This window comes from Hoplias malabaricus, chromosome Y (assembly GCF_029633855.1).
Source record: "Hoplias malabaricus isolate fHopMal1 chromosome Y, fHopMal1.hap1, whole genome shotgun sequence".
Classification (NCBI taxonomy): Eukaryota; Metazoa; Chordata; class Actinopteri; order Characiformes; family Erythrinidae; genus Hoplias; species Hoplias malabaricus.
Window position 1 is genome coordinate 14,044,022 of NC_089820.1, and position 16,046 is coordinate 14,060,067.

The following is a 16,046-nucleotide window of genomic DNA, read 5'->3' on the forward strand; positions in this document are numbered from 1 at the left end:
ACCACAAACCATTTATTTCATGAATCCATAGCTTTACTCTATTATATACTTATTTTATACTTTTGTTAGTTTAATGTCATATTTACTCTTGACTGTGTAAATATCTGTGTAAACACCTGGTCTTTTATTAGTGTGTTACATGAGCCAAAATAAAGCAATTCTGATTTTGAAGACTAACAACAAACATATGCACATTAACTTCAAATACCATAGCAACCTCATAACATCCCTTCAAACAGCAGAGACTGTGCCAAACACCTCCAATGACAGTCACATGAACCCACAGGTATTTTGTACCCTCCTCTAAAAGTTACACAATGTGCAGTTTCTGCAGTGCTGAGCCCAGAATAGCAATGACAGAGATTCTGTTTTCCTATTACAGGTCAGTGGAGCATCACAATGATTTTGAAGTTATAATTATAAGGTACAGTTTCTACACAATGTATCTTTAATAACCACCTCAGTGAGTAATGTTTAAATAACAACTTTACTGAACCTATGTGGAAACAACATAACAACCAAGTGGAATACCTCAACTGCACAGCAAAGCACCTGCCTATATATATATATATATATATATATAATAGTTTTTATACCATCCCAGTATCCCTTCATTCTCTGTATACATACATTATATAATCTATATATACTCTGTACTCTATATGTAAATATACTCTATCTTGCACCTCTGGTTAGATGCACTTCATTGGCTTTGTACCTGTACTCTGCACAATGATAATAAAGTTGAATCTAATCTAAATCTAATCTAATTTATCCGGCCTGCTGGATTGGTTCTATTGATTCATAAAGAACCGATTCGTCCGCGGGCTTCGCTTATAGCTGTCAGTCTACTGGGTCTCCGCCCACAGTTCTCCGGCTCAGGCTTCACACACATACACACACACACACACACACAGAGCCAGAGTTAGTTTAACCGAGACGAGGAGAAATAGGATGGACGGATGGATGGAGAAGAGCTGACCCAGGCGAGTCCGAGTCCGATAAGTGATCCGCTCCCAGAGCTTCGACCATGGGCTTCCTTCACCAGCTCCACCTCCTGCTGTGGAAAAACGTCTCTCTAAAGAGGAGGGGACCGGTAAGCGCTCTTTATTTACTCACGTTCAGCCGCTCCAACGGCGGCGTGTTGTGTCTTATAGGTCCAGGCCTGCGCTGTTTATGTCTCTGCTCCACGACGCCGAGAAGACGATGGAAAAACGTTCCATTAACGTTTTTTTGAAGACAGTGCGTCCGCGGGATGATGTAAAGGCTTCGTGCTTGGTTTAACCGCCAGTGAAGAGGCTGGTGTTTTGCTGGAAGATCACTTGGGGATGTTTTCGAGCAAGTTGAAGCAACAGAATCCCACTAACAGGTTGCACACAGACAATGACTGCCTTAACGATGGTCCAGCTACAAAATGAAGGTGGTGGTTCTTCTGTTAGACTGATGCGTCTAGGATGGAGAAACCTGTTGGGCTTGGCTCTAACTCAGTGAATGTGCAGGATTGTTGGCACAAAGAGGGGTGGGGGGTGATGTTAGCTATACCATTTCTTCTCCACATTCTCGGACCTTTGCCAAAGGTGTTGTTTAACCCCGTCCATTGATCAACCCACATGTACGCCCTAGCTTTTCCACTACACCACAGCTAGGCACCTCTTTCACTCTGTGCCACCTGTTTAACCACACCTCACTCTTCCCCAAACTAGGAAGCCGTGTCTGGTAGGAATGATATAAATAATTCACAACATTCAGAGCTGGGTTTCAAAAAGTATTGTTTGTTTTTAATACAGTTGTTTTGTGCTCTGCTAAAAAAAATGCAGTGTCCAAATTGTAGCAGCAGTTTCTCCTGAAATCAAGGATATTTAATGATAGTTCTCCCCCTTCAACTGGGGTAAACTGGTAATAATGTGTAAATAATAACTATGAAGAAGTTGACAGCAGCATTAATGAGTTCCTTTACTGATGTTGGATGATTAGTTCAAATTGATTGGAGCTCTGTCACTCCTAAGAACACAGTTCCACTGTTCCATGGCCCAATGCTGGGGGGATTTATATTCCTCCTGCCAGCTCTTGACACTGGACATAATGACTTTATTCTCATTTGTGACAGCTCCAGAATTCTATTCTATTCTATGCACTGTGCTGTTCCATGGATATGTTTTTCTTCTATTTTAGTTGTTGTCTCTGTTGTGTATCATGTCATTACCTTCAGTAATGGTGCTATATGGAAAAAGGTTATTATATATTATTATTATTCACAATAGTGTAGAACTTGTGGACCACCCTGAGTCTCAGAGGACCTAAAAGAAAACAACTGCATATCCAAAACATGTTCAGTTTAAGTGGACTCTGGGGCCAGTCCATTGCCCTGAGGACACTAGAAGCCTCATATTTTGATTTGCACATTCTTATTTTTGGTTTCTTTTGGTTTCTACACGGTAGAAGGAGGAACTGAAAAACCTGTGGATTTTTTTTTAAGATGCGAAGCAAGATTTAAGCCCTAGTCTTTTAAAGATGCATGCTTGACATATGGCAAAGGTCTTGCATTGTTTTTAGGAATCTCATTAGGTTCTATCATCGCTCTTGCAATGTCCCACTGGAATATCTCCTATAAAAAATGTGTACTTAAATGAATGTTGTACTGAACTACCGACGTGACTGATTTGCTCAGTACTCTGATCAGCACAAATCATGTGTCAAGCATTTCTGTGAGTGTGTAAATGGAGTTTTAATCGAATGGCTTGTTTTCATTTGCTCCTGGCAGATGAATGTTTAAACACATAACAAAATAAATAATTTCAGTACACAGATATGATCTGAAAAATCTTCAGCCACTATTTTGATCTGTTCTTCATGAGAACCAAGTTTGTTATAATACAAGTATCTCACTTGCAGTGTAATTGCAGTTTATTTCGTCTGCATTGCGCAGCCCTAATTAACACCAAATTTGTACTTCCCAGAGGCTGAACAGCTCTCATAGATTATTGATGAGAGCGTCCGTAACCAGCACTCTTGTGGCAGAGCTGAGGGGTGTGGGAGGAAAACATGCAAATTTTTGAATGCAAACCATGGAAAATATCTGTGTCTCATTTGATAGGTGTCATACTCAGTATCTGTGAAATGTTATTACTTACAGTCTAGATAATCATTAACACTACTGCTAACATTGCACAGATGTTCTCCATTCAGTGTCTGACCGGAATGGTGCCATTTCCTTAAAGCTCAGTTCATTATTGCATGGAAAGATATATTTCTAAATTTAGATACAGAAACATTTGCTGAATGCTGAGAGAATAAACCTTTGTTGAGTGTTATTGATAAAAAGAATGTCACAATACTGTGAAAATGTGTGAAATGTAAATAAGAACAAAATGCACTGATGTCTAAATCAAAAACCCTCTGTATTTAAAAGAAAATTTGAAAAAGGCAACATTTATTTATTACATTTTGACCATTTTAACTTTAATCCCAGCAACACATAAGTTGGAGGAAAAAAAACAAAAACCATCTTGGAACAAAGGCATTTTTTCCACTGTGTTGTATCACCTCTTATTTTACCAACACTGCAAATGTTTGGTAACTAAAGGGACCATATGCTATAGTTTTAAAGTGAAATGTTTACCATTTGGGCAGCAAGTAGTGTTACAGTCACACAGCTTCAGGGTCAGGTTGTGGTTTTGAGTCCCGCTACAGGTGACTGTCTCTGAGGAGTGTCTAATTTAGCCCCTGGACTCTTCCTAAGGAACCATACTGTTGTAATCCATGCAGAATGTGAATTGGCCTTGAAATAAGTAAAGCCTTCCCAGAAAAATTGTCTGGAAAGCAGCATTTTGCTCCAAACCAGTATAATGTATATCATTCAGCATTAAAGGGGATGGAGACGACTGTGGGGAAATGCAGCTCTAAATTCTTTTAACGTGGAATGGTATGTTTGGTGGAAAATAACAACTGATGTTTATACATGGCTGAATTTTAACTTGTCTGTAAGTTTTTCTTCACTGTTTGAATTACCACAGAACCTCATTTGTTTTCTACTCATAGTTTTGTAGCACTTTTGATTATGCAGTTAGCCTTCTTCCGGTTTTGGAGACATTTCCACCTGTGATTCTAAACAACAAAAATAAGTCAATATTATCAACACATGTAGCAGGAATAGAGCAATCCTCATTTAAATTTGTGCTTTTCAACGTGTGGAGTTCTGTCCATTGTCTAAAACTACTTCAGATGCATCTGCCACGAGCAGCGAGAGAGAGAGAGAGAGAGAGAGAGAGAGAGAGAGAGTGAGAAAATTGGATAGCGGACCAAGCCTTTGATTTTTCATTCATTTACAGATATTGGGGCTTTGTAAACACATTAGACTGACTTGAAACAGACTTGAGAACTAGCAAATGATGAGGAAATATCTTCTGAATTTTATAAAAAGTGTTTTTGATTACAGTCGTGAACTACGCCTCTAAAGGTGAGGTGCACAATTTTTAATTCAAATCACTTTTTGTAAGTTTAAGAAAATGTTTCCTCACCGTTTGCTTGGTTTCAGGTCTGTTTCCACATAAGACAAAGGTCCAGTGTTTGCACACTTTTGTACACAGCCTTGGCTCGTTAAATAGGTAAATTGCTCATCCAAATTTAAAACTATCCTAACATGAATTGAAGGGATGTAGGTGAAACATATTTCATAATTTAAAAATATAAACTACATAAATGTGAAATGTGAAAAAGTCCTGAAACATAATTAGGGAACATTTTGGAGTGCTCCAGAATGATTTGTGATAATCTGGCAATCAATCATTTTACAAGTATGGTGATCAACCCCAAGCTGAGTGAAACCAAGTGACAACAGGTTGCTCAGATGAAGTTGTTGTCACACATCTCCAGGGTCCTGGCATATCCTATGTCTGTTTGGGTTTCCTCCAGGTGCTCCAGTTTCCTCCCATAGTCCAAAAACTAATTGGTAGGGTTATTGGCTTTTCAAAATTGTGCATAGATGTGTGTGTGAAAATGATTGGATGAGTTTCTGAAACCATTCATAGGTGTGAGTGTGTGATGCTCTGTAATGGGCTGGTGCCCTGCCCAGGGTGTGTTTCTGGCTTGTATTAAGTGATTCTGGGCAGGCTTCAGACCCACCACAACCCTGAACATGATAAAGCGGTTGTAGAAAATGAATGAATAAATGAAGCTTAGCAGTGACAGTAATTTATTCAAGCACAGGTACACTGAAGTTTTAAGGGGTGTTTTTAGCATCTTACATGAATATTTTAAATATTCTGAAAAGTCCTAGTCAGATCAGAGACCTTGAAGAAACAACATTTTCAGAAAAGGAAACTAACTGTTTATTTAGTTATAATATATTCTGAGCTTGAGCAATCTTAAGCATGCAGCAGATGACCTATATTGCAGAATACATTCACACCTTCTACGGGAGCAAGAGTAATAAACACTATCTATAAAACAAATACAGCTAAGATACATCCGTTGCTCATATATGTTCCAATTCACTCACAGCATGTCCATAGGAAGGCACCAATAGAGTGAATGAGATTCTCTTGTACGGCCAAACATGACGTCACCATCCTCAATGCCAAATGTCATTTAGAGGGGTAAAACCCCAGCATTACTGCTGCACAATATGTCGGTGGCCAATATATTCTTTGCCAATATGTGTATTTTTTATAGTTATTGTTATCGGCACAATATTGGAATTTTAGCCGATATTACAACCAATTCCTTGGTGCATTTTTTGTGATTGCGCATATAATTTAAAATAACACACACACACACACACACACACAGCAGATTAAACGACAGAAAGATACTCTCAACCACCACAGTGCGGGAGAACCTTTTATTTAAAATACATGAAAAATAGGTCTAGACTCATTCTGTGTCTGAATTTATTACTAAAACATTGATAAAGGTTTAAAAACACTCGCTCAAACACTCTCTCTCCCTCGCTAGCTTTGAGCAGCTTTATGCCGATCTCTTCCTTGTCCTCCAAAACAAACTCTGTGCTGCACTTATTGGCACAATGCCGTAGATTAGCTCTTGACATTAGTGGGGACCTGTTCACCTACCTCTACTGTAAAGGCCTGTCCTATGACAACCTATGATAAAAAGAATGGGTTTGTTTCAATCCAATGTGCATTTGCTTTAGTTACAAAAAAATAAAATGATCGGTTTTTAGTATCAGTATCGGCTACTCCAAGGTGCTAATTTTCGGTTATCATATTGGCCAAAAAATTAAAAATTGGTGCATCCTTACCCAGCATTGCATTCTCTGTCTTGTCTGGTTTATCTTGTAACTTTGGTATAGAACTGAGACGGAATGAAGTTTGTGATCAGTAAATGACCCCTCTAAGGTTCTTGTGACCGAATTTAATTAAATCACCAATAACTTCTCAGAGGATTAGAGGTGGTTAATACTGCAAAGAAGAGCAATCTCCCACTTAATATTCATGATTTTAGAAGAAATGATGGATAAGTATACACAAGCTTTTAGCCATGTGTTGTAAACTGAGCAGCCATTATGTCTTAAATGCAAACTGACAGTCTTGGTCATGAGAAAATGATCATTTTCAAAACGTCCACATTTTATATCAGTAAAAGCATATTAGTGCCCTGGCCAAGTGCTACATCACTTTCATCATTAATGCCACAGTGTTTTGAAGTGGGGAGGTTTTTCGCCCATCCTTTTTAGCTCTTAGCTCATGAGGTGCTCTTGAATTGGAGGCCTGACTCATCCCAAGCATTTAATCTCTAAGTAGTCTTATAGCCTGCCAGCAGTTTAGGATGGAACTATAACTCCAGAGTTGCTGAAAAGGACAGATTGATATTGAATATTAATGTTCATAACTTGAGCATGAACTGGATGTGAGCCGTGTTGTAAATGATATCAAAGCAAACCATGCTGAATACTGTTGAACATTGTTTTAAAGCTCTGCATTATTCAGTCATCTGTTTTGATTTTGGGTTTGCACTCATGGAATTCAACTTTGATGCTGGAAAATAATTATTTCATATGATGTAGAAGGAGCAAATGTGGTTTTACCACATTACTAATTGTTTTACCAGTTGAGGGTTGCCACTATTTATAATTGAGAATTAATTAAGTTTTGAGTTGATAATCAATTATTATTTGAGGGAACATTTATTTAATTAAACTGGCAGACCTTAGAGACTTTCAGAGAGTCTGAAATACTATACTGGATAACACTATGCATGTTCATAGGCATTGTTTTTTTAAAGTTAGAAGACGTTTAGTTCTGGATTATCAACACTTTGTTTACTACTATCAGTATATTTTTTATTTAAATTATATCATGGTTTCAGAGAGCTCTGAAACAAAGCTGAGGGGAGTACCATTGGATGAGGAAGTTGAAGTTATTTGATTACATTTATTCAATCAGTTTGTGCAAATGCTTTATATTGTTCAGGATCTTAGTGGGTTCAGAGTCTACTCTGAATCAACAGGTACAAGTCAGGGACACTCCCTGGACCGGGCACCAGTCCATCACAGGGCATTGCACACTTTTCCAATCACTTACATCTGTGGATACTTTTGAATAAACAATCTACCTACCAGCATGTATTTTTGGACTGTGAAAGGAAACCTGAGCACCCTGAGGAAACCCACACATACACGGGGAATACAGTGAGGAGAGGGGATGGAAAACATACTGAGGTTGTACCTGAAATAAACATTTAATAAAAGTTAGCTTCTAATTTTTTTTCTGCTGCAGCCTAACCCATTGCTACATTCATTCATTCATTATCTGCAACCGCTTATCCAGTTCAGGTTCGCAGTGGGTCCAGAGCCAACCTGGAATCATTGGGCGCAAGGCAGGAATACACCCTGGAGGGGGCGCCAGTCCTTCACAGGCAACACAGACACACACACACACATTCACTCACACCTACAGACACTTGAGTTGCCAATCCACCTACCAACGTGTGTTTTTGGACTGTGGGAGCACCCAGAAGAAACCCATGTGGACACGGGGAGAACACACCAACTCCTCACAGACAGTCACCCAGAGCGGGAATCGAACCCACAACCTCCAGGTCCCTGGAGCTGTGTGACTGCGACACTACCTGATGAGCCGCCCCTCATTGCTAGATATGTATCATTAATCAAAATAATCAGTTATTGGTGTATTAATGACTGTTTACATACCTAACTATTCTATAAATGTATAATTATGCAGATATTTTTATTTTTCATTGAATGGGTTATTGAGTACCAGGTCTGTGTAATAATGAGTAATGAATCAAGAAACTTGGATCACCACCGTAACGTGGTGGAGGGGTTTGCGTGCCTGAGTGAGCCTAGGAGCTATGTTGTCTGGGGTAATAGGCCCTGGTAGGGTCTCCCAAGGCAAATTGGTCCTAGGTGATGGGCCAGTCAAAGAGTGATCCAAGAGACCCCCATGGAGAAAAGAACAACAAGGATACATTTTCTCTCATCCGAAATAGGGTTATTGGGTTCCTTGGAGAGCGCCTGGTGATTGGACCTTCACTAATGGAGCCCGGCTGGGCACAGCCTGAAGGAATAACATGGTTCTACTCTCCTATGGGCTCATCACCTGTGGAAGAGTTAGAGTTAGTAATAGGGTTCCAGTGTAATGTGGATCAGGTAGCAGCCAAGGGTGGAGACCCTGGCATTCTGATCCTTGGTTATTAAAACTCTAGGAGCTTGAGTTGATGAGTGAGATTAAGAGGTACCGGCTAAATATAGTCAGGCTCATATTACACACAGCATTGGCGCTGGAACCAATCTTGAGAGGGGCTGGATGCTCTTTCACTCTGGAGTTGGCCAGGGTGAGAGGCATAGGTTTGGAGTGAGCTTATTCAAAGCCCATGGCCTCAGCGCCTGTATGTTGGGGTTTACCCCAGTGGATGAGAGGGTAGTTTACCTGCACTTTCAGGTCACGGAATGGGCTCTGACTGTTGTTTGTGCTTATGTACCTAACAGCAGCTCGGAATACCCAAACTTCTTGATGATTCTAGAGGGGGTGCTGGAAAGTGCTCATTCTGGGGACTCTACTGTTCTGCTGGAGGACTTCAACGCTCACGTGGGCAATGAAAGTGAGACCTGGAGGGGCATGATCTCCCCGATCTGAACCTGAGTGAAGTTCAGTTATTGGATTACTATGCTTGTCACAGTTTATTCATAACAAAGACCATGTTTGGGCATAAGGGTGTCCAAAATAAAAGGTGGCATTTTGATGATCGACTTTATAGTTGTATCATCTGACCTGTGGCCATATGTTTCGGACACTTGGGTGAGGAGAGGTGCTGAGCTGTCAGCTGATCAGTGGTAAGTTGGATCAGATGGTCGGGGAGGATACCGGACAGACCCGGTAGGCCCAAACATGTGTTGAGGGTTTGCTGGGAACGTCTAGCATAGGAACCTGTCAGAAAGATCTTTATTTCCCACATCTGACAGAGCTTTGATGGCATCCTGGGGGAGGTTGGTGAGTCCGAATTGGCTTTGTTCTGTGCCTCCATTGTTGAGGCAGCAAACCAGAGCTGTGTCGCAAAGTTATTGGTGCCTGTCGTAGTGGCGGTCTCCAGACCTGGTGGTGGGCACCCCGGATGCGGGAGGCTGTCAAGGTGAAGAGAGTCCTATTGAGCCTGGTTGACTTTTGGGACTCCAAAGGCAGCTGATGGGTGCAGAAGGGCCATGTGGATTGCAACTTCAGCTGTCACTGGGGCAAAAACTTGGGTTTGGGAGTTGTTCAATGAGGACATGGAAAACGACTTTCGGTCTGCTGCGACAAGATTCTTGCAAACCGTCAGGCGACTCAGGAGGGGAAAGCAGTTTTCCATAAACACTGTATGTGGTGGGGGTGGGTAGTTGTTGACCTCGACCGGGGGCATTGTTAGGCGGTGGTATGAAGACTTCTAGAATCTTCTCAATCCCGCCAACAAGCCTTCTACAGAGGAAGCGGAGCTTGGGAAGGGCTCGTCTATCACCCAGGCTGAGGTGGCCGAGGTTGTCAGAAAACTCTGGTGGCTAGAGTTCCAGGCTCCGTGGGTGGATGAGATCTGCCGCGAGTTTGCAGTTTGCAGCTGAGTGTGAAGTGGCGGGGATGAGAATCAGCACCTCCAAATCTGAGACCATGGTACTCTGTCCAAAACGGGTGTTGTGCTCTCTCCAGTTTGGAAGGGAGCTCCTGCTCAGAGGTGTCCTGTTCACAGATGAGGGAAAGATAGAGCGGAAGGTTAACAGGTGGTAATCCGGACTCCGCAGGGTGTCTGGGCCCTCCCTTCGAGAGGGTGAGGAGTTTGGACATCCAGGAGAGACTTGGAGAGGAAACAGCTGAGTTGGTTTGGGTATCTGGTCCGGATGCCTCCTGGATGCTTCCCTGGTGAAATGTGTCGGGCATGTCCAATGGGGAGAAGACCCAGGGAAAACACAGAACACACTGAAGAGATTATATGTCTCAACTTGCCTGGGGATACCTCAGTATCCCTCCAAAAGTGTTGGAAGGGCAGGCTACAGAGGGGGATGTCTGGGTTTCTTTAATCGGACTGCTGGCCCAGCGACCTGTACCTGGATGAGCGGTAGACAATGGATGGATGGATGGACGAATCAAGAAACGGTACATGCTGAAGTCTGAACAGAGAAAAGGACATTGTTGTGAGGAGAGAAACAGAGATCTGTCAGTTTGTCACTGCATTTTCCACCATTTCTTTGCCACTAGTTCACAAGAATTTGCCAGATATTATAATATGTGATACTTGTTCCTAATGTGCACAGAATCTCCAAAAAGCAGGGTAAAAGGATGAAGCTGAAAGATTTCAATGTATTTCATTGTAAAACCACTGTGTAAACCACAAAAGTTTTTTACATTCATCACAAATGATTGTAAACTTTTGCCGTTAACAAAATATTGGCAATAACACAGTAGAATTGAGCATTGTGTCAGCAGTGGTAGCTAGACAAACAATAGCTGCTTATAAAGGTTTTAATTGAGTTATTTGAGGTGACAGGCTTGTACAAGTGTGACAGTGACAGAATTTCTCGGTTTCTACTTTGCCAAATTCTACAAACAATATCTGATTCTTTAGACACCTAATTACACCGATTGGCCTACTTTCTCCAACTCCGCTCTAGCTCAGTGCTGTGTATACCATGGGTGTATTGTGAGCTATCTTTAGCACTGGTAGCGCTCTGTTTGATTGTGTTTCAGAATCCCTGGAGGAAAGGATTGGCTGTGTAAGATTAGCTTCAGCTACGTCACCGACTTTAATCAGGCAGGTTGAATTTAGGAAGCTGATGGCTGGGCTCGTTGGCTTCAGTAGCTGACAAGTCAGCAAATGTGAGCAGCATTAGCAATGCTGCTCCAGACACTGAATGTATAAAGTCCTGCTATTTTCTAAGTTTCTTAACACTATGTCTGAAATATGAAGTGCCAGCATGACAGGACAGCAGCAGTGTTTTTTAAAAATATCAACATTTTCCCCTTGTACAGATGAAGTTGATTAGTCAAGACATGGTCAGGCCTGCTGCAATCCCTAAATTGTAATTGACTATCAGTTTTCTTTTGTGGTTTAGCAATGTGTATTGTTTGTTTATTGTATGTAATTATTAAAATATATGTTTAAAGTAGCCACACTGGCTGACTAGGTAAGTAGAAACCTATGCTAATGCTAACTGATGGTGAATTTGTAGGCTCTTTTGCTAACAGAGTAAGTAAATATTCCTTGAAATATCAAATGTATTTTTGTGGCTGTAACTCCATGCAGGACAATGCTAGTAAGATAAAAAAAAAAATAGCTGCTGCTTCTGATGATGATGGTTATGAACTAAGAAAATAGCAGATGGGCTTAGTGAATGCTTTGATTTTAAAAACAATATTTAAATTAAATCTATTAACTATAAATTAAAACTATTAATTATAAATCTACAGTCCCGATTGTCATTACGCTGTTCTATTGGAATCACTTAATTGAGTTAGCACATTCTACACACCACATTATACATGCACATTTCTTATATATTCTTCTACTACATACACTTTTTTTGTATTGTTAAATCACATACAAACTGTGTAAAGTGTAGTGGATATATCTCTTACTTAGAAAACAAATGTGGCATTGATAAAACTTTAGATTTTAAATTTCTCTGTGAGCTATGAACAAAATAGTTAATTTAAAATTGGACCATGCCTTTATCATTGTACAGGCCTTGTGAAGGTTAGTCTTGTATATAAGGTCATTATTTAAAACGTCCGACATATCTTTCGGTCCTTCTGTCTTTCGGTCCTTCTGTCTTTCTGATATGTTAGTGATTTATCAGTCTGTTTTTTTTTCTCGCACATCGAGCTTGGTGTGTGCTTGTGTGCAGAGTGTGTGACAGCTTTGAAGAGCTGCTGTTCTTGATGTTTTACTGCAGTGTCACACAGATGTTATATTTGATGGCTAATCAGACAGTAACTGTGCCATCAAAACAATCCTACACATACGGTTTCTGTTAAATTTACAATGTCTAATGATCAAAGCTGACTTTGACCTACATTCACATTAAAAGTGTTCACAGTGCTGGAAATCTTGCTGTGTCATGATCTTTATTTGATCAGCTTTAAATTTCTTCACCACCTTGACAGATTTATCACTTTTTGACTTCTTCATACACTTCTCTTTACTGACTCATCTCTCTCTCTCTGTTGATAATAATCTGCATGAGTTACAATTGGTATTTATTTCCAAAAAATGCTCATATTAATAACACAGTTTTAGATCCAAAGGGTAAATCCCTCACACTGGGCTGTCAGGGGGTGAAATGGGCCGCAGTGATCCGGAACAGTGTTCCAGCACCTTCGATAAATAATTACATAAATGTGAAGGGCTGTTTCATGCAGTTATGTGAACGCAAGCTCATTTTATGTGCTGCATTTTGATGTGCTCCATCGTGTTATCACTACCTCAGGAAACATATTTAGTTCTGGACACACACACACACACACACACACGCAGACACTGTTTTTACAACAGGTATTTTTTAAATTATTATTTTTAAAAATGACCCATAACAAACATGCAAGGCCTGGTTGTTCCACTGTGAGATGAGAACTCAAGGTAATGGGTCTGAAAGAATGTCAGGTGGTCAATGAAGCAAAGGAAATGGGGGGAAAAGGGATAGAACAAAATTGTTTTAAACTCATTCAAGTTAATGGTATAGTATTCCGTTTATTTTAGTTCATATATTGGCATATATTCACACATGGTACACACACACTTTTACAGTGTATATGTTTAAACACAGTCATTCTCTCTGGGTGGTGTTATACCATTTCCAGGACACTGGAGCTGTGTCTCAGGAGAGTGGGCTGATGGCTGGATCTTGGTGAAAACTTAGGGCTTTGTTGTTACTGTTTGCCATTTACCTTATTTCAACAAAACGAAACACACACACACACACACACACACACACTGACCTACTTCCTCTCAGCTCTACTCACTGACTGATTGGCTGAGGCATGGCCAGACAGAACTGACTACTGAGTATCTATGGAGACTAGAGAGAGTGAGAGAAATTGAAAGGAGAGAGAAAAAGAAAGAGACAGAGCAAATTAGAGAGGGTGAACAAGGGAGAGAAAGGGACAGATGACGATATAGGAACAGAGAGAGAGAGTATGAGAGCAATTGACACAAGTTGTGATCACTTTAGAGACTTGGGAAAGAGGGAGAGACGGAAAGACAAAGAAAATAATGTTTGAAACACTCGTGCCACAAAAGCTTCTTTGAAGTGAACTGTACAATAAGAACAAGTAAGTAAAATGGGGAGACATTAAGAAAGAGATGAGAAATTGAGGGAGATATATACGGCTGAAGAGAGCAGTAAGTGAGTGAGACTTAGGCTGAGATTGCGAAGGAGAAAAAGAAAGAATTAGAAAGGGACTGAAGTAGAGATGGAGATAGAGTGAAAAACAGAGATTATACATTAACAAAGAAAATTAGTGAGGGAGGACAGATACATTAAGAACATGAATACAGTGTGAAAGAGCTGGAGAAAAAAGAGGGGAGAAAAACAGGTATTCAGAGAGAGTGAGAGGATGAGAGCGAGAGAGAGCAGGATTAAGACACAGGCTGAGCAGTGGTCTTATATCTGGGAAAACTGCTAGAGAGTGAAATGCCAGTCGTTTGAATTATACATGCTAACTGTAAATTCTAATGGAAGAGTGGGTGGGTGTGTGTGTGTGTGAATATGTGTGTGTTTTGGGGGGAGATTTTTTGCAGTGTTCTCACCAGAGAGATGGTAGATACTCCAGCATACTTTAAAGAGACTAATGCAATGTCATGGGGCCTGTTATGAAGACTGCTACCTGTTAGCCTTAGACCCTGATTTGCTAGGCTTACCTCATGCCTCTCAGGTCTTAATGCAGCATTTAAATGCTGACACTGGGAAAAAAGGATCCATGCCTCATAACAGAAGGGGTGGAGTCAGCAACAGTTTGTAGCCCAAGCATGTAGCCATGTATATATTGCCATGGCTAAAGACTTTGTACCGTTCTGTCCAGTTAATTTTACTGAAGTGTATTGAGAACTGAGGTAAACAGCAGTGCTTTCTTGATGGTAGCATGTGGCAACATTGTTTGGGCCCACGTGAGGGCTAAAATTATTGTCCACTCTGATATATTATGTACAATATACATGTTGTATGTATTGTTTACCTTTATTTAACTGTATTTTTATTTTTTATTATTATGAAATGTATTTATTATATATATATATATAAACTCTTGTGCACACACACAGATGGACATAATACCAGTGGTGTAGAGACTGAAAGCTCAGTTGATACACTATAACAAAGGTGACAGGTTCATGTGAACTCCCTTTGGACCCAGGAGAAGACCATGGCAACAGGTTTTATGTCAAATCTATTTACAGGCATCTACATTCCCACTCCTAATTGTGTATCTACTTGTTCTCTAAAGGAGCACGTCACATTTACTTCCAAAATATATTTCTCTTTTAGAGAGATGAGTCAGCGAAATAGAAGTTGGACAGATTTGACGAGGCTCATTTCCAATGATGAAAATTAAAGCAGCAGATTCATGAGAAATATTTAATACTCAGAAATGTTGGTTCAGCAGACTGTAAATGCACAGAGCTCTACTCCAGCTCTCAGTCTGAACCCGAGGAACAGGCCTCGTGGGGGGGAAGAGAGAGAGAAGTAAATCACAGATGAACAAAAAAAATTAATTTACTCAGAAAGGACATTAGTTGAAATGGGTTTGAACTTTAAAGAATCATTGGAAATGACGTAGGACTTATTTACAAAAGACATTGCACTTTGGAATATATTGTATAAGGGCGTTCATTTAGTGTCATATGGGATGACTTTTACTGGCAGACATTGAAATGGTGACATTTGTGGAACAGTAGGCCAGTATCGTGTGAGTTTATTATGCTCTGAAATAGAGGGTAATGGGAGAGCGTGAATGTGTGTGGGAGATATACGGTGCACTGATGCAAACTGAAGGGATTGTTGTGTTTCAGGAACTTAATTAACATTTCCATTGAACTTAAACCAAGAGCAGCACAAGGAAGACAAAGTCAAACCCAACAGTTTTGTTCAACATAGAAACCAGTTATGATTTGCAGATATTTTGCAGATATGTGTTTTCTGTCCAGTATCTTTGACCATATAGTGTGAGACCTTTTGAACTGTAACAAAATAGAAGCCTTTTTGGTGCTGTGCAGAAACATTTTTCAACAGGTTCTTTAAAGAACCAGACATCTATTATGTCCTTAATTAGGAAACCTAGAGGAAGCCCCTTGCAGAGAGTTTTATTTGATATTATTGTTGGCAGATCTTGACTGTCTCCAGCAGGATTTAATATATTTTCTCTATCCAATTAAAAAAAAAATCTCAATTTTTGTCAATTTGTCGGTTGCTACATCATTTGAACACAGCAGCCGTCCTCCACACTTTGTGAAAATTTCATGATGAATCAACTGATAGCAATGCTACAAAATATAATCTTTTTACAGTGGAGACTTCCATTGAGAGTTAAGAAAGTTTTCTCTTTCTTCTCTAA

General features: G+C 40.1%; 1 protein-coding gene across 1 annotated transcript in view; it reads left to right on the top strand.

Annotated features, from left to right (window-relative positions):
* The first annotated feature begins 952 nt into the window (after positions 1-952).
* LOC136679749 (ATP-binding cassette sub-family A member 2-like) overlaps positions 953-16,046 on the top strand; it is an 86,249-nt gene continuing 71,155 nt past the window's right edge. The window contains exon 1 of the mRNA XM_066658418.1: positions 953-1,096. Coding sequence (XP_066514515.1) covers positions 1,031-1,096 — 66 coding nt within the window. The 5' untranslated portion in view covers positions 953-1,030. The remainder of the gene's footprint in view (positions 1,097-16,046) is intronic.